Source organism: Manacus vitellinus, unplaced genomic scaffold, assembly GCF_001715985.3.
Source record: "Manacus vitellinus isolate BGI_N305 unplaced genomic scaffold, ASM171598v3 scaffold_1_pilon, whole genome shotgun sequence".
Classification (NCBI taxonomy): Eukaryota; Metazoa; Chordata; class Aves; order Passeriformes; family Pipridae; genus Manacus; species Manacus vitellinus.
In genome coordinates, this window is record NW_021939396.1 from 20,177,704 (window position 1) to 20,203,069 (window position 25,366).

The 25,366-nt window shown below is 38.4% G+C and overlaps 1 protein-coding gene across 1 annotated transcript; it reads left to right on the forward strand.

The window, feature by feature from the left end:
* The first annotated feature begins 39 nt into the window (after window positions 1–39).
* YWHAZ (tyrosine 3-monooxygenase/tryptophan 5-monooxygenase activation protein zeta) lies at window positions 40–25,309 on the forward strand. Its single transcript, XM_008924030.3, has 6 exons — window positions 40–163; window positions 1,255–1,558; window positions 16,713–16,836; window positions 20,435–20,598; window positions 20,689–20,784; window positions 24,254–25,309. The coding sequence occupies exons 2-6, from the start codon at window positions 1,265–1,267 to the stop codon at window positions 24,311–24,313; spliced, it is 738 nt and encodes a 245-aa protein (XP_008922278.1). The 5' UTR covers window positions 40–163; window positions 1,255–1,264; the 3' UTR covers window positions 24,314–25,309.
* The last annotated feature ends 57 nt before the right edge of the window (window positions 25,310–25,366 follow it).

Consider the following 25,366-nt stretch of genomic DNA (forward strand, 5'->3'; position numbering starts at 1 on the left):
CGCCGTGCGCGGTGCCAGCAAGTTCTCGACGCGCGCTTGCAATCGAATCCCGGGTTTGTGCCCCCGTGTCGGGAGCGGGATCTACTAAAACTTGAAGTCACCTGGAATGCTAAATTGTGCTTCATTTATTTCCAAAGACGGGATAGACTTGCTATTGTTTCTGGTAACGTCACGTGAAATGGCAAAAATGTTAATGGTTAAAGATGAAGGTGCAGGGTTGGGGGGTGTGCAACATATAGAAATAAGTTAAGCATTCATGACCGAAATTGGTTCATGTTTTAATAATCATGTCAAACTTTAAAGGATGGTGTATCCTAAAGGATATTGCCAGTTCCTCAAAATGATTTAAGTCAGGATACACAGAAGGATGGGGGGTGAGAGAGGAGTATATTTTTCCTGCTGTACCAAGAGAAATTTCCCAATACCTCTGTTCAACAGTTTGATTTTTGGTTTTTTAAGTGGTGGTAAGATGCAGGTTATGAAGCATCTCAGCCACATTGTGCTGTCTGAAATACTAATGTTGAAGTAATATTTTTAAATAGTAAAATTTTTTTTGTCTCTAAAAGCACAGTCTCTCAGACAGAGCAGCAGTACCTGGCACGGAACATCCTATAATGGGGATTCCCATTTTGGGAAAGGGAGTTAACATCATGGAAGGGTGTACACCTTGAAATTTAGATATGTGGTGCATTCTGACTTTTGAACATGCAGCATGGGATTTGGTTTGCAGATCTCTGTATCACGTCTTTGTGCCTGTAACTGTATGAATCTGTTAAGGCTTAGAATGTTGCCTGGTACTGTTTGTCCAGCCTTGATTTGGTGTTCTCCTGTGAAAAGCTTACTATTGGATATTTTCTGTGTCAATTTTGTTTTATTGATAATTTAAAGCAGTTGATACTGCAGTTGGAATGTAGTCTTATGAGAGAGTGATATAATTAGGATTAGCAAATAATTAGGATTATTTTGTGTGCATAAGATGGGAATGATTTGCTTTCAGATCACCTTTGGATGTTTTTGCTTGTGTTCATTAAAATACCATACTTTTAGAAGTTAATGGTTTTTCAGGACAAAGCAGTGACATTTAACTCTTCAATCCATATATCCACGTGTTTGAGCATTGAGTGCTGCTTGTATGCCTTGTGTTCTGGATTTCAGTTGTACCTCTTACAGTTCCGAACTACTCTGCATATGAAGTTAAAATACTTTTGTGCTTGATCAATGTCTGAATAATGCCTCACTATTTTTCCTCTTCAGAAATATCACCATGGATAAAAATGAGCTGGTGCAGAAAGCCAAACTGGCTGAGCAGGCTGAAAGATATGATGACATGGCAAGTTGCATGAAGTCTGTGACTGAGCAAGGAGCTGAGTTGTCCAACGAAGAGAGGAATCTTCTCTCTGTTGCCTATAAAAATGTTGTAGGAGCTCGTAGGTCATCTTGGAGAGTCGTCTCAAGTATTGAACAAAAGACGGAAGGCGCTGAGAAAAAACAGCAGATGGCTCGAGAATACAGAGAGAAAATTGAGACTGAGCTAAGAGACATCTGCAATGATGTGCTGGTGAGAAATAATGAAACTGTTGATCCATTTTTACTTAGAGTTGCAGAGTACACGGTGCTGGGCCCTCTGGGACTATTTCTGCTCTGTCAGTAAAGCTGTGGTCTCCTATGCTATTTCTGAAGGACAGGGTTTAAAAAAAGTTGGACTTGTCTTTCCCTCTAAATGTACTGATTATTTATATACAAGTTATAGTTATGAATGCTAATGAATTTGGAGACGTGTTGAAACATTATTGTATGGAAAGTAATAGTTATGAAAAGTCAATATATTTCGCTGAGATTGAACTGGATATAGGTTTATTTTGGGGTTTTCTCCTCCACCTTCCCCCTCAATGCAGTATTTGTATCCTAGGTCACTTTGATCTCTGCTACTTTAATATGCTGCTCTAGTTGTAAGAGGTAGTTTTTACTCTACGGAAATTGTGCCCCTCCCTGGGTAAGATGATGTAATGTTAGTTATGACTCAGCCATGCAGAAAATTGTCTGCAGGAAGAGGCAGTAGAAATGCTGTGATACCCTCTTAAACTTATTTTTTAGTAGCAAACTAAAAGGGTGTTCAAGTTAGACATTTTCTGTGGCTTGTAGTTATGTTAAAATGGGCATGTACCTAGAAAGCAACCCTGTATTTTCATTGGGAGACTGGTTTATGAAATCCAAACCTCTTCCAAATGCTTATTCCAGATTGTCGGGTTTTTCTAACTGCACATGCCTGTGATGCTTCAGTGAGTGCTCAGTGAGCAGCTGTTCAGTCCTGCGACCACTCATGAGGTAGAGGTTACTGTCAGCAATAGAGTTGTCCGCTGGACTGTGGACCCTGCTGGTGTGTCAGCCCATGTGTGACAAGGGATCACGTACCTGGAGGTGACAGAATGACATGTGATACGAGGGAAGTGTTAAATAGCCAAGTAGTGTGCTTGAAGATCTGATGTCAAATGAAAATTAAGATCAATGAGTAGCATAAATTTTGCTTGATGCGTGAGATAACTAAATGGCATGGACAGTGATAGTTTCTAGGACATTGGTTCTCCCAGAGTGTGGAAGAATCAGCATGGATAACTGAGTCTTGGCTTCCACTTTAGGCTGGTTGCTATGGTTATTGTAACACACTGGATTTTGTATGTTTTGTTACCTTGTCTAAGGATAATTCTTAAACTTCCACTATGAAAATAGAAATGCCAAACTTACTCATGGGAAAGAACTGATTTACTGGTTCTTGTGTTTAAAGTGGTGGCTCATCTATTCAAGGCAAGGAAATAAGGATCCAAATCTGGCATTCTAATTGTTTGTTATTTCTTTAATTATTTTATTAATGCAAAAGTCCTGGGGGGTGGATGCTTTCAGTTTAGAGTTACCTGAAGTTCTTTTGTAAGCTACGTTTGGGTTTAAGAAATCATTTTAATTAAGTCTATGGTCTTAAAAAAACTTTATAAGAACTTAGTGTTTACAATTAACTCCATCTTATAATGGAAACCAGATTGAGGTGAAACTAGCTTTGTTGTGCTTGCTTAATTCAAAAACTAAACCAAAAACCCAGCTTTTGAGTTTGCCACAGCAACTAGAGCATCTGGGAGAGAAGGCATATGGGTGGGGAATCTTGTTAAATCTTCTGAATCTCAAAATGGACTTGAATTTCTCTTTATGTTATTGAGAGATACATACATTATTCAAAGAAGTTATTGTTCTTGGACATGTTACTATTTTTAGGAAGCTGATGACTGACTGATCTTTAATGTTGCCCGTCCAATTTTTTTAATAGGATAAGGAACAATTACTGTCTAGAAGAAACAATGTCTTAGGCAGTGATTAGCAGTAGTAAAACTACTTTTTTAGACTTAAATGTGAAAAGAAAAAAAAATTAAAACTTTTGTATTCAAAGGAGAGGATTTAAAAATGCTTTCAAATAGCATGTGCTACCTGAGATGATGCCAACTACATTGAAAAATCAGATTTATATTTAAAAACATGTTCTCATTTTCTTTCTTTTAGTATCTTGTTTACATACATTCTTACCTAGAAACATGACTGACCATATTGCTTTATTTAACATCCACTTTGCTTTAACAGAGAAAAAAGAACTCTGGTAACATTTTGTTGTTTATTATGAACACAATGCTACCTGCAAATGTTGAACTAGGGTTTGGGTTTGGTTTTTTTTTTAATTTGTTTTAGAAAATTTCTGTAAGTCTTGTGCAGGGTAATCTAGTCTGTAACTGTTTAGAGAAGTGAAAAACAAGGCTTACCAAATCTTGATTGGTGTGAAGTATGCCATTAATTAATAAGACCTGAAGTGTTAAACTTTCAGAGCTTTTAGCCTTATCAATTAGAGTACAAAAGCATCTTGTCAACTTTAGTATCTTTTATTGAGGCTGTGAATCTGTTGGAGCTGTTGTTGTGTCTTCAGTTGTCTGCTAGGCTCTTAAGTAATATTTAACACTCTGGGGTGTTACCTCATAGCTGAGTGTGACTGGAGCTCTAACTTCAGTGTTGAAGGGAGGAAACCAATTAAGAGAATGTGTTTGTGACTAGAAGTGTGGCCAAAGCTGGCTCCTCTGCAGCTTCTCATTCTTTTCCCTCTGTGATTTGTTGGAATCAAATCACTAGTGTATTGGAAGAAATAGCTCCTCTAATCCCATAGATGCTGAGTATACTCAGCTCTGCCTGGGTTCTGTTTCCAGCTCTTCTACTAATTTCCAGAGTGAATAAGAGCAGTTAATGATGGACTTAACTGTTCTTGCTTCATCACTATTGGGCCCAATGATAAAAGTTTTAGTGATTACGTGGGTCAGGCCTGACCATTTATTTTTCTCCTTTACACTGACTTTGCAACAGGAAAAGACAGTATCTGCATCCTTGCCACTTCCTAAATCTTCCATCTCTTGAATCTGCTGTGGAACACCTCTACAGCTCTACAAAGTGCTGAACTTGTCCTCTTGTTTGCTGCAGCCTCAGAGTGCTGCTGTACAAAGAAGAGACACCTAAAATCTTGTGTTCCAGTACCATTTCTGTCAGATACATGTAGAAGTATATTAAGATATAATATAACAGCTCCAGTCTGGAGTTGGTCTGGTGGTGCTGGCAAACTGCAAATAATTGCAACGTTGTACATAGTACAAGGTCCTCACACTGTAGCAAGAAAGACTTAATTTTCAAATTCTTCAGGAGTGATATAGTGTGTGTAAGGAAGTACATTGCCATACTTGAGCATCTTAAAAGTACTTGAGTATTATAAAAATTTTCCAGCTTCAGAAGTTTCTAATTGATAGAGGAAATAAAGCTTTAATTAAGTACTTTTTCTCATGTTAGCTAAGTGTGTGCTTTACATCCTGTTTCAGTTTCTATATTAGAAGGGAGGGTCTGTCTAAAGTACCAGTATAAGGATCTATAATCATATTTTATTTGTCATTTCCATAATAAAAATCATCATTAGTATAACAGGTGTGGATTTTCTTCAAAATGCTTTTTGCTGTTAGTAGAAAACTGACCTGGAACTGAAGTTGATTCAAATTAAATCTGTAGTAAGATGAATTTTTAAGCTAATGAGGGTTCTGAAATACAGAGAAGAATGTATGGAAAGGTCTTTAAATAGCTAACACCCGATATTGCTTGCATGTTAGAATAATGGAAAACATGACTGGCTATCTTCACTTTAGTAGGAATGTAATTCTGGACAGTTGCACTCTCTTCCCTCGGCTGGCACACACCTCAGCAGTCCCTGCATGTCCAAGTGCATGGTATGTGGCAGTTCCCTTGTTCTTACCCCACGCCCAGTCTTTGGGTGAGGTCACTTCCTCCCCTAGGTTCCACCACAGTCATACTCTGAGTGAATTTCTTCACCAGCAGTGCCCAAGCACTCTCTTTCCCTGTTTCTTTACCTTTTTAGTTATTTAGGTTCCTGAAACCTTGGCCGCCCTTCAGTTATGGAGTTACTGTTGCATGCAGGTGCTGCTCAGCACCTCTTCCCCACTCCCTCCCTGCCAGAAAAGCTGCAGATTAATGGTGTTGTTCAGGACCCTCCAATAAGATGAAATTATTACTTTCTTCACTGTATTATTTCTTCTGAATTTCATGCTTAGAAGCATAAAATGGTATTCCTTGTGTGCTGATACTCTTGAGATTTCTTTGTGCTTTTTATGGATGTTTCACTTGTTAGAAGTGGTAATTGTGAGAAGTTGCAGTTATATCTCAGATCAGTGATTTGAGGTTTGCATTTCTTTCTTATGCCTGTTGTCGAGGGGGGAGTAGGAGAAGGTTTAGTAACCTGCCATGGGGCTGCAATTCACTGGGGGAAGGGAGTGTAATTCCGTTCAGAATGCATCTAAATGGCTTTTTAAAGAACATACCACAGAATTAATGCCTATTGCCATCATTCTCGAATTACTGTGGGACTTCTTTCGAGTTGCTGCAAGCACTTAATAAGTTACTATGTTAGCATGTATAAAACCTGTCTAATAATTCTTAATGACTGGGTTAGAAAATCTAGTTTTCTCCTATAGGAAGTCATAAGCATTTTGACATGCACATGTGTGAATTGTTTTCTTAAGATCCTCATGGTTAAAGAACTAATCTGTAGAATGGTGCTGATGGGCAGGTGAATAGCTTGTTTATGAGCTTGAGTGACTGACCATACCATACAACCTTCTTGCTATGACAGTATCTGATACTAACAGAAAATTCAGTGTTCTGACTGAAAATTGCTACCTTCAGTTCTGTGACTCTTTCAGGCTTGCTTAATTTTTTATTTTTGACTGCACTTTGTTTCTCTCTTTGAGATCTGTGTCCTTTTTTCAGAAAAGAAGAGGAGGCATTTGTATAAATTTCTATTCGCAAAATGTCAATCACAGAAGAAGGGTGGTTATTTTTTTGAAATCTAAGAGTTAGGTGCCCAAAATAATTTAGGTTGAAAGGGAGGTCATTAAGTTTGACTCTGCTCAGAACAGCTCCAGTTTGATCACTTTGCTCAAGGCCTTGTCAGTCAAATTTTTAATACCTTCAAGTATGGATATTCCACAGCCTCTCTGGGCAGCCTGTCGTAATATTTGGTCATATTTATTGTTAAAAGAAAAAAATTAATCCTTTAAGCTTTTGATTAACTCTCCCAAGTCTGGCTTTTTCAGTTAGAGTTTGGTTGGTATAATTGCTCACATATATTGAAGGTAGGAGGCTGAGGCAATTTGCATCAGCCTCATGATTTCACTTTGTTAATCCTTTAATCACTTCCCTAGTTGTAGCTACACCCTTCAGGGGTTTTTTTTGACTGTTGGGTTTTTAGTTTGGTTTGGGTTGTTGGTTTTGGGTTTTTTTCTTTCCTGCAGTGAAAGCACTGCCTAAGCTAGAGCAATTTCCTTTACGTTTTTTAGACCGTTAGACTGCTGAAAAAATGTTGAATCTTGGTAATTAAAATATCATTCATGATCAGTTGAAATATGAGATGACTTGTATTTTTTTTTATTTAATCTTAGCAAGAAGGTCATCCATAGTGTCGCTACCTGTGTTTACTGCGCCTTTTTATCATAAAACCAGCTAAGGTGCTCTGCATAAATACAGTTACCTCTGATACGTACATTAGCTGGGCTGACACATGTGTATACACAAATATACATATATCTACATCCTCTTGCATTTATTGGAAATAGAAAAAAATCTTTTATAACCACTAACCTACTGTATTAATTTTATTTGGCATTAATGTTTAATTATTGGCTTTGATTTACAATAAAAAAATACATAATGCTTACACTTCAGAAGCACTGAAGTGACGACTTGCTTTATTTGACAGCAGCCTTCATTGTTCAAGTACTTTATGTACCTACTGCTGATAGGCACTTCTAAAAAGCAAAATAAAATCAGTTGATCATTTTAGTCACCGATGACAGATACTATTCCTCCTTCTGTACTGTTGAAGGAAGAACGTCATTGTCATTTTGTGAACTGATAAGTGTATTTGTTTCACTGGTTGGTTACTAGACAGTTAAGAGCAGAAACACTGCATTGTTAACATATCAGCTTCTACTGGTGCCTATGGAAGCCACGAGTGGTAGAAATATAAAATTTAGGATATGAGCAGAGTTAGTGCATTATCTCTGTACATCTGCACAAACAGATGTACAGTGTGCCACACTATCTCTGGTTTTATCTGGAAACTTCTGTCTTGTTACTGAGCACATGGCAGAAGTTCATGTTTCTGAAACAGGTTCTCAAACACTTTACTTGTTCTTTCCTGGGAGCAGAGACAGCTGCTCTCGGCTCTGAAGCTGGTTGTCTGTTCAGGCAGTGGTTGACTGCCATTTTGAAATAGTTTGAGAAAGCTTGTGCTATTAGAATTGATTGAAGATAATTAAGATTGTGATTATTTCTTAAATTTGGAGTTGTTTTTTTTTAATGAATGTCAGGTTTTATGTAGTTACTAATTTTTCTTGAAATCTGACAGAAGATTGGCAGTGTCTCTTCAAATGAGAAGTAATAATAAGTCATGTTGCTACTGAGATGAACAGTAAATTCTTAAATTTTTTTGTCAGATATAGTGGGTTGGACTCTATGGTTTGTAAGTTGGACTCTATGATCTCAGAGGTCTTTTCCAATCTCATTGATTCTGTGATTCTGTAATGCAGCTCATGAGGAAGAGAACAGTTGTGGGTTGCTTTTTGTTGTGGTTGGGTTTTTTCCTGCATATTACCCTTTGTGATTATTCAGGTTACAAAAGATTTAACAAAGGTAATCTGATCTCTTAACTGATTGGTTTCTCCTAGTGCAGAATAGGTTTAAATTGCTAAAATGGCATTTTTCCTAATAAAATGCTTTTATTAACATTGTGTGCTATAACGAATCCCTAACAGATACATGTTTAGCTTCAGGAGGTTTTAAATCTGCTCATAGTGCAAGGTGCTAAAGATAAATGGTTCCTGCTTCTATTTCTTAGCAGAAATAAAAGTGTTACACCGTATTTACGTGTAGTTTTATTAGTATTTCTTCAGAGACCGAAACTATAGAGTCTTCAGACAGCTAGAATGTGTTCTGGTTCGGAGTACAGCCACAGTAGCTGTTGCTTAGACCTACCTCCCAAGCAGGAATTCTCATCTAACTCAGTTGGTTTCCATTTTGTATTATCTCAAGTTTCTCGGAGGATGTTCTGAAAAGAATAACAATCAATGCATCTGGCACCATTCTATTTTGTTGTAAGTCCACAATATTCAAGAAACAGTTAAATGAATGAAAAAAGGCACAGGTAAAAATTGCATATTGACTTGGATCCTCAGCAGACATTGTTTATAGCAATGCCTCCACAAATTAAAGACTTTAATCCTAATATTCTTCTATTAAGTGTCCTATTGGCTACTGCCTTTTGTATGGGATTCCTCAGAGCTGATTACTAAACTGGAGAGGTATTTTTGCCTGTGCTTCAGAATTTGGTTCCTTCACTGTCATGTTTGTTAAGCATACTTCGGTAAAAACCTGTAATGATTGGTATGAAACACTTGAAAAGTCTTTTGAAGAATCTCAAAGAGTATATCCTGATATTAAGCACATTTGCCTCCCTTGCCATAAATACCAGTTGGAAAGCAAAGTGGTAGAAGGAACAAGCTAATAAAGGACATGGTAGTTGGGGAAGGCAGATCTGCAAGGAGTGCTGTATGTATGGCTGTAAAAGTGTAAACTGAGATACTGCTCCTCATTGCCTCAATTGCTGTCCTCTTCTTTTTTTTGCACACCAGTGGTGTGTCCATGCCCTATCTTCCCTCCATCTGCCCTATAGACATTTTTGTGCATACACCAACTTCTTACTGAATTGTATCTATCCCCCAGCATATGTGTCAGCATGAAGATGATTTCTCAGTGTGTCCTACTTCCATGTGTTCTTCCGCCTGCCCATATGTGACACTGCTTTTGTTCTCTTTTCTAAAGAAACACATTTACATTGTTTTAGTGGTATTTTTATATATAAGCTAAAATTTCTTGGCATTCTTTCTGTTATGCAGGATTCCCTTTTGTCCATTAGTCCTTTTTTCAGTTTTCCTCTTATTAGTTAGACCTAATTTCCTCTATTTTTTTCCTTTCTGATCTTCACCAGATTGACTACAGAAAAACTGCTAATCAAGTGTATCTCTTTTCTGCTCTTACCAATCCCCTGTCCCCATGGATGTCACATCTCCCACTGTTGCAAAAATGCTACTGTCAAATTCCTCCCTGCCCCCTGAAGGTTCTTTGTCCCAAATTCTGAATACCTCCCCTGCTGAGGCTCATCCTTCTTGCCTCATTTCTTCCAGCCAGCCTTGTCACCTTTCTCAAACTTCTGCTGCTGTTTCTGTGGGCAGTTAATTCGTTTGGAAGAATGAACTGGTACTGAAAACAGGCAGCAGCCTTGTTTCCTTCTTCAGCAGATGTTTTACCAATGAGATCTCCCCTGCCTCAGCAGCTGCTAATATTGACAGATTTTCTTGTATTCCTGTTCTAGTAAGCAAATGAGTAGAGAGACTTCTGTAGCTAACTTCTAACACGAGGCTTTGCATTTGGCTGGAGTAGAAGGCTGACAACAGTCCTTTTGGTTTTCCCCCAAGGGGGTTGGAGGTCACCCACAAGGTAGCAGTTGCAGAGCCCTTATCCCAAGCTCTGGGTGGAACTATAATCAGGAACAGCATAGTAAGCTTGTCTCAAAACAGGGTTTGGGAAAGGATTGTCTAAAAATATTCCTCTTAAAAATACAAATTTTGTCACTTCCCTCCAACAATTCAGATAGAGTGTGTAAATAAAATTACTGGCCACAAATGGTTTGGTTAAACCCTTAGCAGTGAGTGTGCCACTCTGTGCAGTGCAGCTAATTGCATGTGTTTTATAGCCTGAGTAACTTTCCTAACTGTGCCAAGGCAAAAAACACATGCATGGAAAATCACTCACTAGCTTTTTATGGGAATAATAGGTGTCTTGAACTTGTCTGACACAGATGGCCTGCCTAAATAACTTTGTCATCAAAACAGAAGTCTGTAAAAGTGTAGCTTAATGAAGCATGCTGCAGTTACTGTGCCGGTTGGTTAGTGGGTTCCATTGTAACCAGGTACATGTAGCTCTTCCCACAAAGTATGTACCTGAAAACACTGATCCAAGTCAGTAATTTGAATGTCTACCTCAGTACACCTGATGCTTTATACCTGTAATTCTTTCAAATACACATGCACAGCTTCACAGGTAGTCATAAAACAGCAAGTCAACTTTGTAATGGTAGTCTGGTAGTTTTGTGTTTCATCTCACAAAGGAAGGGTTGTTGCCCTTGCACACAAGAGGAGGTGGGTACTCTGGGTTGCAGATGGTAAGTGTATCTTTATGCATCTGGAAAGCTGAATCTTAAGATTCAATAGAATGTAATTTTATTGCTTGTTCTAACACAGTTCTTCAGCTCAATGTCCCTTTTCTTCGTGTCCATCACATATTACTTATTTTTCTTTTCCTAATCCCCTGCTCACCTTCTTCTGTTGTGGAGAACAAGGTAAATAGCTACCTGGATACTGTGAAAGTGAAACAGAGGCTTTTGATTCCTGTTTGGAAGTGGTACTGAAAGTCTTCAAATAATGTGAAGTTATCTGATAGTCTTCTAAAAGAAATGCAGACTTGAGTACCAGTGCTTTTATAAGCTTAACTTTTTTTTTTTAAGGAAGCTGAGAAGTAGATTTAAGGCAAAAGAAAGATTCTCTCATGTGGCGGTTAGTCAGGTATCTGCAGCTTCTTCTCCAGTGTATTATGGGCATTAAGGTTATGTTGATGTAGTGGGAGGTTGAACAATGTGTGGAATGTGGACAAGAAGGCTGTTAAAGGTTAACTACATTCAGAGAAATCACATCTGGCTCCAGAAGTCCTGGGCATTAATTGAGGCTAAGGGAAACATGATACTTTCTTGCTTTGTTAATGTATTTTTGTAGTGACATCCTCTTTTGGACATGTTGCAGGTAGGTTAGCAGACAGAAGAATCCTCTCAGCCAGTATGATTCTTCTTGTGTTCTTAAAATATTTTGGAGAAAGACAGTGGCATGCTGTTCCCATCATGAAAATATTAGGCTGTTTTCATTAAGTGTGAAATTGATTTCAGAGTGAGCTTTAAAAAAAGATACACTGTTTCTTTGATGTCTTTCATGAATTTAAAAACCAAGAGTTCTTCCATTTCGTTTTCATCCCTATGTTGTATACCATGGATGGATGACAAGTAAGTTGAAGTGCAATTTATTCTCAAAACTAGAAATAATGTCATTACTATGTCAGGTGTCTTTCGATACTGCATGAAAACAAAAGGCCTGCCTTGTCATCTCTAAGAAACTCATACTGTTTAAATTATCCAATGCTTATCAGTGTATTCTTTTGGATTTTTGCCATTCTGAAGCTTGACTCTTTTGAGCAAGAGCAATATCTTTGTTTCTCCAATAGTTCAAGAGTTTTTACTCAATTAGGTATCTTAAGAATTAATTTTTTTGTATTTAAAAACTAAGTTTCTTGTTCTCAGTACTTTAATGGTGTATTACCCGCTCATTTACTGCCACTTTTCCTAGAGTCTGGTGACTATTCTTTTGTTCATGTTTGTCAGGAGGGAAATATAGAAACTTGAGCTGTTGATGCAATCCTCAAGTGCATTAGTAATTAACTAAAGTTTCTAGGCAATAACATGTACTGAAACCAAGCCTTTAATAAAGGGAAATAAGCACAGAACTAGAAGCAATAAGGCAAAACTGAGGCACTTATTTTAATGCTCTTATGATGAATTTTGGAGTAAATTTCTGCCCCACACAAGTCATTTGCCAAACATGCGAATGCTTTTGAAAGAGGGTAGTTTAGGCTTGAGGTGTCAGGAAAGGACTGTTCAAGTCTTTGCGTTGGCTTTCTGTCTTCAGCTGAAGTCCTCACCAAAATTTGACAAGCTGTCCACTTGCAGTGAGAAGCAGACAGGCTTCTAGGAGAGGGTTGGGTGTTGGGTTTTTCTGTTACTACTTGATAGGCCTCCTTCACACTCCTCACTAAGTCTGATAACTCTTACCTTTCAGACTTTATCTTGCAAAACCACAGGTACAAGTACATAGAGACTTTCATCAAAACAGGCTCAAAACATGTTGTGCTTCACGTTGACTGTGTCCTGTTCTGTCAGTAGAATGTGTGTAAGAATGAAGAAAGTGAATCTCCACTTCAGTATTTAAAATAACCAGGATTGAAGTTCTCTGGTAGAATAATAGAAATTGTGTGCAGGCAGCTTCTGTTGTGCCTTTGGAGACACAGACTTCTATCTAGTACATACTTGCTGGGGGTGAGGGAACATACCACATGGGTGAGATTTCTTGTCAATGTTATGTGTGAGCATAGCCGACATCTCCTGACTTCAAATGTGTTTGTTTGTCAGTTCAGAGTACCAGAACGTTGTTAAATTAGTCCTGACCACAATTGCAGATGTGAAGTGTTGAAGCCTGATCTTTGAACAGCCAGAATATTTGTAAGGGTTGATATTCAGGTTTAGTACATCCTTTTTTCTTTTTTTTTCTTTTTAAACAGTAATAATTTTCCAGTAAGTCTTTCTGAAAAGACTTACAAGAGGTGCTAGAAGCACTTGTACAAGCTGTTACAGATTTTGGCTGAAAAATGCACTAAGATGCTGCTGTATCTGCCTAGTTGACTACAATAGTATGGTTTGTTTCACAGCAGTTAGATTCTTGCTGTCAAATTAAAAGCTCTGACAACTGCTTTTGTGTAGCTGGGGGGGCTCAGGGGCTGGGAGTGGTGGTTTAGTTTTGTTTAAAAAACTGTTTCTACCAGATGCTGATCAGGGCACTGTAATTAACTACCTGCAGAGTTGTATTAGTATATATAAAAATTGGATGAGAATTTTGCATGATAGCAGGAATGTCATGAACGAGTATTAGGGCTTAACTACATACCATGTAGCTATAATATGCATGTGCTGTATGGACCACAGTTGTTAGGGTGTTGCATGCATTGCAGTGCTGGAGATCACCGTAGTAATTACAGATCACTTACTGGTCAGGTCTTGGAGTAGATGTGAGCACTTCAGTGTCCTGTGGGGTGATCACAATACTGCCATAAACACTGTCATATCAACGGGTCAAGGAGGGAGAAGGAAGGTTTGGACAAACAACCTATCAATAGAACTTAAATACCAAGATATTCCTCCTTGTGAAAACAATTGTATCCTCCAGAGAAGCTTTGCAGTTAAAGCTATTAAAAAACCCACATGATAAACAGTATTGCCCATAAGCTGATGTGTTGGCAGATAAAAAAGTGTTAGATTGGTTATACCTTTGGTTATGCTATCTTCTGTAATTGAACTCTAAAAGGTTAGTAGTTTCATTGGTCTTATCTGTCTGGTTTTCTGTAGCCACACCACCTCCATGCAGGTTGCACTTTCACAGCCACTCTCTAGGATAAATCACTGTACCCTGAATCTTCAGGTTAACTTTAAACAAGTGGTCTGTGTTTACTTATGCCAGTAAAAGAAAATATATCCTGAAATAAATGGACTAATTCAAATAGGAGAAACTGAATATATAATACTAGATAAATGATAGGTAGAGCTCTCATTTCAGTAATTTCATGTGCTAGCTTTTAAATGTTCATCTGCTTTCAGGTTTTATTGTTGCTGTTTATGAAGTATTTGGCATAAATAAAATTCTTCCAAAGATATGTGGCCTACCAATCCTACGTATTACTTGTATAGAATAGACTCTTTCATCCAGATATGAGCAAGCTACCAGCGCAGTTTGAGTTGGAGCTCAAATAGTCGGTTATATTTGATGAATAGCTGTTCAAAGGGATTTTCTCAGTTCATCAGTCTTTGAAATTTGACATGGCTTTAGGACTTTTTTCAGTACAAGATTTACAGTGTTCAAGCTGCTGTTGCCCTGCTAGTATCTGTCTGATTAGGAAGACAATTTGGTCTTTCCTCTTCTCTGTCTACTGGTGCAACTTCACCTCATTTGTGACCTAAATGAAATTTAAGTCTGGAGTTTGGTTGCTGCTGTGGGAGCGAGTAGAGCTGTACTTTTTAATCAAATGACCTTCAATAAAGGTGATGATTAACTTCTGTTTCTAGAATCACTGAAAATATTTTGGTCTGACCAATTAATGGAGGGTACAAAAGGAGGGCAACTCCCTATGGTGCCAGAAGGGTAGGTGCAGACTGACACACCTGGTTTAATTGCAGTCTGACAGAGAAAAACTAATAAGGAGCCTTCTTCTCAGTAGCTGGTAACCTTCAGTTGTCAGTGACGTTGGAGTTCCTTGACACTCATGAAAATATCATAGCTGCAAACCTTGAAGTTCTCTAATGGTGAGGACAGAGTGTGTAAGTAGTTTCAGAGAGCTGAGGCGTGTGACCCATGTTCCTTCTGTCCTTCTGCTGTGTCCCAGCCTCACGGGGGCAGAGGTGGCTCTGAACCCTCCTCCTGGCATAGTGGCACAACCTCCAGAAGGGTGCCTTTGGCATGAGGTAGCACGGCAACCCGTTTGAGTGGCTCCATAAAAATACTTCTGATGGCTTGCTTGTGTTGTGTTCCTTCTGTTGCCAAAGGATTGTCTCTGCTGTCATTTGGGTGAGAAGCAAGGACATGCAGTATTTTTCAGTGTCTCTGGTTATAAAATGAAGTTATATACCAACACCCACAGTACTGCAAATGTCTAATATTAAAGATGATTGAATAAATCCACTATGTTGAAGCCAGTAAAGAATGTAGACTTATAGGTTTTTATTTTATTGTAGCATTATTTATATAATAAATTAGTGCTTTTATGGAGGGGAAAAAAAGCAACAAAAATGAAGACCAAACTTAATCTTCTTGCTCTTTCTGTGAGTTACAGTTTTCTGTAGCTTTCTGTAGCTTAATAGTTGGCCTGTTAAGCAGAGCAGGTACCACATGTGCCTGTGTCACAGTGGAATAGTGGTAGTCTGTCATATCCAGGGTGTGCCTATCCCAGGAGTATGTCTTCTAAGATGTTCATTTAACTTGCTGGGTGCTATTGAGAGGAAAGTACCGTAAAGCAGCCATCATTCCAGTTGAAGCTGAATTAGTTTGTCCCTTTCTGTGGCATCACTGGAAATATGAGCTAAAAAAAGTGAAGCAAAACTGAAACATCAGTCATCTAATTTATAGGAAAAAGAAGATGCCCAAAAAGTCCTACTAAAACCTCTTTAAAAAAATTACTTTCTGCATAGCCTTAGCAAAGTAAATGTAACAGCTTCTGATTTAATTCTGACTATTTAGGAGTGCTTCTGTACCTATTTTTGATTTTCAAATAATTACTTTTCTTTCTGACTTCAAGCACTCAATATCACAAAGTTTGACCAGTTTGTATCTTAATTTGACTAAATGTGTTGGAGCTAGTGATATTCTTTCTTTTTTTTTTCTTTTCATCATAATAGCACTCCTGCTAAATTACATGACTGCCTCATCTAGAAACTTGCTGTGTTAATAAGCAGTTAGAATAATCTAGAAAAACCTGGTCTTAACTGTCAGCCCACAGGGAGGATTTGGTGGAGTGACTCCAGAGAGCTACCTTTGCTTTGGAAGATGGAGGAGATACCTGTTAGGACAGCACATAAAGTCAAGTAGAGGTGCTACAGAGCTGAATGTCAGATTGTCAGCTGTCTGGAAATTCAAGAATAACGGGTTCACCTTGCCGTTTTTTGCTGGTGATGCCAGTACAGCATTCCAGTTAATGGGAACTGGGCTGAGGAGGCTTATTTATTGCCTGTGTATGTAAGATACTCAGGTCTCTGATTTGGCAGCTGATACTTCTGATCCTTGTATTGTCTTTTGTGGATGCAGACTTTCTTCCATGTTACACTCTCTACCTAGAGTCTTTTGACTACCTTGTTTTTGTCAGGGTTCTGTATAATGGCTTATAAAAACCCTTCCTTTGGTCATACAAGACTCCTCTGCTAAATTGACACAGCGGCCTTCTCCCCATCAAGTCACAGCCTGCAGCATTCGTTTTTATATCTAGAATTGGGATCCAGAACACATTCTCTAGCTGAATATGTTATGTAGGGTGTGAAGAAAATAAGCAAAAAGTAAAGTAGTCTTGACTTTGAAATAGATTGAAATATAATTGAATTGTTTGTTCAGCATGCTGTAAAAGTATGTATGTTCAAAACACTGTGTTCTTTGTTTCTCTTTTAGTCTCTGTTGGAAAAGTTCTTGATCCCTAATGCTTCGCAAGCAGAAAGTAAAGTTTTCTATTTGAAAATGAAAGGAGACTACTACCGTTACTTGGCTGAGGTTGCTGCTGGAGATGACAAGAAAGGTATTGTATGTCATATTGTGGATAAATATTGTCTAATTAGATTGCATATGGCAGGGCAGTGACACATCTCTAAAATTAGAATAATTCTGATTTGGATGTAAATCTCTTTAGTAATAGGCTTCATGTTTTCTGAAGAAAAATCTTAAGTTACTAGCTTTCAAATGAAAGATTAAAAAGATTTTCATCTACCTGCTGTTCAAAGCAGGGAACGGGTGTTTAGTCACAAAATCTTGGTATTGACTCCAACTTAACGCATGTGGACATCTTGTTTGTCACTAAAGTACAGGTTTATACTGCTTCTCTCTGGCTGAGTATTGGGGGTTTTTACCTCTTTGTAATCTTGTAGCTTTTTGAAGACTTATCTGTGCCATTTTTCCGGCATTTCTACAGAATTAAAAAAGTCTGCATAGGTTCAGTGATCAAAGAGACTAGAAACAACCTGTAGGAGAAAATTATTAATAAAACTAATCTTACTATTAGGAAAATTTCTTCTGTAATCATGGTAGTTTGATATCCAAAAGTCTTCCATTTCCTCAAGTTTCTTGTATTTTCATGTAAGCAGCATGCTATAATGGCAGGTAAGTTGCCTTCACCTAAGTTTAGTTAGAAAAGTTAATATAAGGCACTTAACATTTTGAGTGGCTTAACTGCTGTAGCTGGAGATGCCCTAACAGCATGCTGACTCCATACCTTCAGTTCAGAACAATACATAGATAGAGCCTGCTGCCAACAGTGCCAGGCTGTTTCCTGGAGCCAGTTTGGGACTGGTGGCAGTGTGCCCTGAAGAGCAGCACACTCCAGCACAGAGCCCAGCCTGGTATCTCACAGACTCCGTTGGGTCTGCCCTCAGTCTGCAGAAATCCAGGATGCTTGGGAGAGTGTGGACAGTCTGAATTTGCAGACTTGGGACCCTCAGGGTTTTTGGAGAGCCATCGAGCTGTGCAGCTGTTGCTGTTCCATTCTGGCCATGTGCCCCATCTGCTCAGCTCCTGGTGGAACTGTTGGACATGTGGTGCCCCTGTGGCCTTGCACTGCTCCCAAGCTCATAAACTCTCCCAGTATGACACAGAAAGATGTCTGCACAACGTCAGAGACTGGATTGAGCTGGGCGTGGAGGGGAAACAGATGTGGAATAATTTCAAGGGGATAGATGTGTGTGCTTTAGTGCTACATGTGTTATATCCGCATCCCGTGGTGAAGCCCAGTTTCCCCAGAGTGCTGAATAATAGTGTTGCATAAAGATACTGATACGTAGTATGTAGAGCTCCATTTGACTTGTTGTGCTACTGTGTGCAAACTGACCCAGTCCGGGTGACTACAGAATTTCATGGGTTACCACTACTTTAGATCTGCTACAGAGTTACTGTTTTCCTTTTAGTAATTTCGGTGCACTCTATTCACATGCACAGCAGATACAATTTTTTGAGTCCCAAAGTTTCTGTTTCTGTTGAGGATCAAGTTACAGGCTCTAAAATTAGACTGTGAAAATCCTTGTTTAATGTGGTTTTGAATTTTGTTTTTATTTAACCTAATCTCCTGGCTGAGCACTTTTTAATGGGTTTCCATTTTTTTATTTATCCCTCTCAGCCTCAGTGTTCCATCTTACAGGCTTTTCTTGTATGCTGTCTGTGACCTTGAAGAAGAGCAGTTGATAAGTATTGTTTATGAAATAGTGGCTGTTGAATTGAACAGTATTCTTTCAGCTTTTGCAGTAAATACAGCAACAATATAAAGCTCCCAACTCTAGGAGTTGGAATTTTATCCTTATAAACCACATCATTTATTTTATCTACTGGGGTTTTCTTCTGGCAGTCTAGCAGATGGGGATGTCAAGCAGGTACCTCAGCCTGTTTTAGCCTTGAACTTTGGAGCTGCACTTCCTAAAGAATTCAAGGTTAAAAACTTCTTTATACTGTGTGACTGATTTAAAAATGAACCGAATACATCAAATTTTGCACTAAGTTACACGAATCATTGCTCAAAAGGTAGCTATTTTCTCAAATAAGGAGAAAAAATGCGCTTTTTGTTTTGAAGATATGCCAGAAATTACTGAAAAATAAAACTCGGCTTCATTCCCTGAAGTTACTTGTTTTTCATGCTGCCTTGTTTGCCTTTCTTAAACAGCACCATTTTCTAAGGCTTTACCCTTATGAGAAGAGTTAAACATTTCTCACTATTTATGAATTTAACTTGCAGTAGACCTGTTTGTTCTCAGCTGTAACACACTAACTGCTGGTCACCTTCAAGGTACTACAGCAGCTGGTCTGCAGCACTGCATTATTAGTGATGAGTGTAGAGAGGACCAAGTGTTGAATAATTGTGAATGTCCTCACTCTTCATATGGAAGAGAACAGTATGATGCTGTAATTTTTGTGAATATGTAAAGGCAAACAAATAAAGATTGCATAGACATCCTGAGTATTGGTATTCAGTTGTGCTCAGAGTTTGAGTACTGCTGACTTTAATACTGATGTGTATTTGAGTCCTTAGCCTAAAGTTTGTTTATTTTTGCATACATGTGACTGGCACTCTTGCAGAGATGATGCTGGTTTGATCCAGAAATGTTAGGATTGGAGTCCTTTTGCATCTGAATTGAATGACTTCCTGCCCACCTTTTTCTCACATACTGTTAACAATGGTGAGCACACAGGAACAACTGTCCCTTTGTGCTCAGCATCCAGCCCTTCCCTTGCCCCTGCAGCTATCAAGGGCACAGTCCAGCTTGTAGGCTGTGTTGGGCCCTGATCTCTGACTTGTGCAGGCAGAGCTTGCTCCTAAGTTCACGTGCCTTCAGTGAGAATGGAAACTGTTGAGTTCTTCAATCTTAGGGTACATATTGTAGTTGCTGTTTTTTGCCAAGTGTTTATAACTTGTACAACTGAACCAATTAAGAGTAACAAAAGATTAATCTCTAAAAAAAAGGGAGCCAAATTGTTAATTTTTCTCCCTTCAAAGTTCTATTCCTTTCAGAGTACTAGAACTTCTAAGTGAGGTGAAAATGCTCTCTGTATCTGCACTGGAAATAGAACTATGTTGGAAGCTTTTAAATATGTATTTAATTTGGGTTGACGTATGCCACACTATCTTTGCCAAACAGTTTGAATGGAAGCTCATAGATGGCTTACTGAAAGGGTTCAGCATGATAAGCAAAGGTCACCAGTGTTTCCCATGACTAAAATTTGGATCTAATGCATGGCAGTGTTTAAACACATTGAAATTGTGGTACTGTGTCAAACCTGTGTGTAGTTAAAACTTTGGGTTTGTACATTTTCACGTAGGTGGTGGGTTTTATCTTGCTTAAGTGCTACAAAACTGCTGCAAACATTCCTAAATATAAGTAGTCCCAGGGTGTAAGGGAAAGACTCAAACCTGTGAATTGGTCAATGACAGCTTCCCTTTTTTTAATAATTTGAAAATGTAATTTAGTAGAATCTTCATAAAATAGCAACTTGTTAGGTAAAATGCTCGTTAACAGGCGTTCAGTCTTAATACACTTTGTTCATGCAAGCATGAACACAGTCCTGATTGTATGTCTGGATACAGTATGTGAATTACTTACTTGTTGTGGTTTTTGTGTGTGTTTGTTTTTTCCCCAAAGGGATAGTGGAGCAATCACAACAGGCATATCAAGAAGCTTTTGAAATCAGTAAAAAGGAGATGCAACCAACACATCCTATCAGATTAGGTCTGGCTCTGAACTTCTCCGTGTTTTATTATGAGATTCTCAATTCCCCGGAGAAGGCCTGTTCCCTTGCAAAAACGGTAGGTCTAAGAGGGGGAAATTGCATATAAAGTATTTACATAACCCTTTTGTCGCATGGCTAATGGAGTTGTTTGTTTTTATAACACTAGGCTTTTGACGAAGCAATTGCTGAACTTGATACATTAAGTGAAGAGTCATACAAAGACAGCACGCTAATAATGCAGTTACTGAGAGACAACTTGACAGTGAGTATCATCAAAGTTTGCATATTGATGGTGGGATTGGTCTTAGTGGCACTCAGAGTTGTCCTTTTTGTTCACGGCTCTGGAGCTGTGTCTTATCACTCACAAATGAGTGTACAGTATGTCATGATTCTGAGCTAAGTCTCTCTCCTGCTTAGCTTTTTGGGATTTTTGTCTACCTGCTAAAATGGTTTTCTGACAGATAGTAAATTGACTACATTTTTCAGGTTATTTTATTTAAGGAATCTAGCATGTTTAAGTGATACAATCTGGACTGTGACTAGCAAACCTACTAACTATGTTAAACAGCATTTGAGAATGCAGTTGCATTTGCCTCTTCAAAACTTATGTCAAATTTCATACAGCTTTTTCTATGTGATTGCATGTGGAAGGAGTAGATCCTACCTGAAAACTGCAAACAAAGCTAACAAGTCCATTTAAGAACCTGTTGTTTGAGCTTTTTTTGTTTGGTTTTAATTTTGGTAGAGATGAAATGGAAAGTGATGCTAGCAGGCTTTTTCCATGGCAGTTGTAAAACAACTGTCTTAAGTCCTTTTTTCCCCTTGGACTCACAGCTGTCTGTAGTTGTCAGTAATCAAAATCTTCATCCTGTGTGCAGGATTTTTTAACATACTTAGAACTTTAAGACTGGCAAAGATAAATATCTAAAGCAAATGAAACTAAGTGTAAGCAAACATGCAATCATGAAATTATTGGCATTGTTCACTCCACAGTCCGTGGGGGGAAGAGCTGCAAGCAAGAACTGAAAAAATAAGCACCTCTTGTGGCCACGTGCAGCCCCTTATTAACACTGTGCAGCTGACATCAGAGATATCTTTACATCAGAGATAACTTTACAAAATAGTGACACTGCTTTTACCATAACTAGAAATTGTACTGTTGCTTAAAATTGAAGTTGCCATGTTTTCTGCTTTTGTGTCTAACATTTAATTTCCCTGTTTCTTGGATCCTTTTCCACTGGAGTGCCAACCTAACACTGCTGCAAAAACTACTTGTGATTATTCCAGTTGTTGCTTACAAAACAAATGGAAGTGATTTCTCAACCTCTATGTTGGAGACAGATACAGGGTTGGCATCGCTCTCAATGTCTGTGTGTACTGTCCCCTTGAGTGGGATTGCTCAAGAGCTGTCCTCTGAATGAGTAGTATTGAAACAGAGAATAGAGGCTGACTTTAATTGCTGGCTTCCCAGTAAAAATAATGTAAAGCTTGTTGTAGCAGTTGGAAAGCAAATTGTTTCACACAAGAGCAAAAGTTGGACTGAGCTCCCATAGCGTGTGAGTTACGGTAGTAGGTCTGATAGTTTATGTGAGCTTTCCATTATAAGGGAGAAAGCTGTAAAGAGATGCAAGATTCTATATTCTTGAATGAATTACGTGTCTTGCCTTAAATGCTTATCGTGATCTGTATGAGTGTACTGGTTCCATGTGTTTCCACAACTTTTGAGGTAGAAAATAACTTTTAATTATGTGTCTGACTGACAAAGATTGCAATGAATTTCATAAATGTAAAAAAGGTCTGGTTTTGTAGTTACGCAAGTCTTGCAGTCTGTGAGGTAGGTGGGCTTTTGACAGTGATTCAGCATGTTGATCAGTTCAGTGCAGGAGTGCTTTCTTCAATTGTTGATTCTGTTTTTCCTTGAGTCTTGTGTGGCTGAAGAAGAGTCTAGGTTCATTCTCAGTGGGGACTGAAGGCAGAGAAGTGTTCAAAGGGCTGTTTAACGTATCACATGAAAATCTGTTTTACTGGAATTACTAGATAATTTCTTTGCTCTGCTACAAAATTGTTTGGGGCATTTTTTTAATTAAATAAAAGGCATCCCTTCCTCCGAAGAGGTTGTTTTTTTTTCCTAGCAGATTTGTTAAACTGTGCTTTCAATTGGTAAAATTGGTAATCCATCTTTCATAGCAGTCAGGCCCTTGTTTTTTTATGAATAAAGGTATGTGTATGTTTAGATTGGACATAAGGAAAATTTTCTTCACCAAAAGGGTTGTCAGGCATTGGAACAGGCTGCTCTGGGCCATGGTCGAGTTACCATCCCTGGAGGTATTTGAATGTCATGTAGATGTGGCACCTGGGGACATGGTTTAATGGTGGACTTGGCAGTGTTAGTGGTTGGACTCAATGATCTTGGAGGTCTTTTCCATCCTAAATGACTCTGTGTGATTCTGTTTTCTAGAGGTGAGGATTTAGGATAGAAGCTTCTGATAAAATGCTGATAAAACTGCTCTTACTAGCTGTTCCTTACAAGAATAGCACTGAAATTGGGACTAATGTAGTATAGAATGTAGTGCAGGTCTAGAACCAGACTACTGGTGTGCTGTTGTCTCCAGTAGAAGAACTTGTTGCTTAAGGCTTCAGCAAGGAAGATTGAGTGCATGTTCAGAGCAAGAACAAGACTACTGATCTTGTGCGGGTTTCTCTATTGCCTTCTACTCCTGGAAAAGATAAAATGCTTCTGATCGTGGATTTTTTTAAAAGAAAGCGTCTTGTGAGACCTTAGTGGCATAGCACTGTAGGTGGAGAGAGAATTAGTTGGTTTTATGTCTTACCACCTTATGCTGTAGAGAATGAATGATTCAGTTAATGATGCTATAACTCCATAAAGTGAGAGATTACAAATCATACTGGACTGGTAATAGTTTGGAAGCAGCCAGCATGGCTTAGTTTGGAAGCAGCCAGCATGGCTAGATACTTGCTTCACAAAATAATTTCTTTGCCCTGGATGTTGCTCTGGAACTGATGCTTAGTTTCCTTACTTGGTACTTAATCTTGATATATGGCTCCTTAGTGTGATTTTATGGAGCTGAAAATAACATTTTTTGCATACTGCATGCTTAGCCTGATTTTTTTTTTCCCTCCTCACCCTACCCACCAAGTTTGGAAGCTCAGTGTTCTGAAAGTCACTCAAGGGGAGCACAACTAACTGAACAGAGCGAAGGGATAGAGATTTTGGTGAAGTGTTTTTTGTTTAAAAAGCAGAAAAAACCTTCAGATGCCTGTTCTGAAGAAAAGGTAACAATCACTGTAGCACTGGGCATGGAGGGACACCTTTACCAAAGCTCTTCCTTCAGAAAGATGTGTAAAACTTGCTTGGGGGGAAACCAGTTACATTACTTCCTGATTCGCGTTTTATCTGTTCTGTAGGTCTGATTCTTGCCTGCTTGTAGTTGTATTTTAGTGAGCCTTGTGGGTGTGAGACTATGATTTTGACTGTTCATGAACTTGCTCATTAAGTACAGCATAGGGTTGTGTCACCTAGGATTGGATTTCCATTTTGTAATAGCCAAGAAACACATTCATGTTAGTGTGTGCTTTTTCTTTTTCCACAGTGCTTAATAGGACCTCTGAGAACTTACTTAAGACGTAGGCCTTCATTCTAACAATTCCTTATTAATTTTTAGTCATAAGTGTTAATATCTTATTTTACTCTGGTTTTTTTCCCCAAACAGTTGTGGACATCGGATACCCAAGGAGATGAAGCCGAAGCAGGAGAAGGAGGGGAGAATTAACCAGCCTTCCAACTTCCGTCTGCCTCATTCTGAAATTTAAACAGTAGACCATTTGTCATCCATGCTGTCCCACAAATAGTTTTTGTTTACGATTTGACAGGTTTATGTTACTTCTATTTGGATTTCTATATTTCCCATGTGGTTTTGTTTAATATTAGGGGAATAGAGCCAGTTAACATTTGGGGAATGTTTTCATCTGAGGTGGCCAATATAGGGTTGTGAAATTTTTATACAAGTTTTACATGTTTGGCATAGTACTTTTGGTACATTGTGGCTTCCCACAAGGCCAGTGTTAAAACAGCTTTCTATGTCAGGCAAAGATGACTGCTTGCATATTGGTCTGTCATGATGGAAAAAAGGGATAATCAATGTTGCAGCCACAGGTGTAGTTAGCATGAATATTCAAGCTGGAGCACACAATGGCTGTGAATAAACTGATGTCCCATAGATATTGCATGTTAAGTGAACATGTGACATCTGTGGAATATTCCAATCAAGTGTACATCTTTGATTGCAGCTGAAGTGTTCCTTAAGACAGTTTGATAACCCAGTCAGCTTTCTCTAGAGAAGGACAGAGAAACGGTTCACATTCCATTATTTGTAAAGTTACCTGCTGTTGCTTTCATTATTTTTGCTACACATTTTATTTGTATTTAAATGGTTTAAGCAACCTAAGAACAAATGTACAAGTAAAGATGCAGTAAAAATGAATTGCTTGATATTCATAATGACACTGTATATCGAGCACAGCAGTAAAACAAAAACCCATGTATTTAACTTTTTTAGGTTTTTTGCTTTTGTGATTTTTTTTTTTTGATACTTGCCTAACATGCATGTGCTGTAAAAATAGTTAACAGGGAAATAACTTGAGATGATGGCTAGCTTTGTTTAATGTCTTATAAAATTTTCATGAACAATCCAAGCATAACTGTTCAGAACATGTGTATTAAGTTGATGTAAGTGGAATAAAAGTTTTATGAATGGACTTTTCAACTACCTTTGGTGTAGATTTCATGTCATCTGTCTTCCCACACCGTTTAGAGTAATGACAAT

Bases quoted from the DNA above. Each gene is read 5' to 3' on its own strand.
- YWHAZ (XM_008924030.3), top strand. From the start codon at position 1,265: ATGGATAAAAATGAGCTGGTGCAGAAAGCCAAACTGGCTGAGCAGGCT. The intron at 1,559-16,712 runs GTGAGAAATAAT...TTTCTCTTTTAG, and splicing joins ACATCTGCAATGATGTGCTG to TCTCTGTTGGAAAAGTTCTT. The intron at 20,599-20,688 runs GTAGGTCTAAGA...TTATAACACTAG, and splicing joins CCTGTTCCCTTGCAAAAACG to GCTTTTGACGAAGCAATTGC.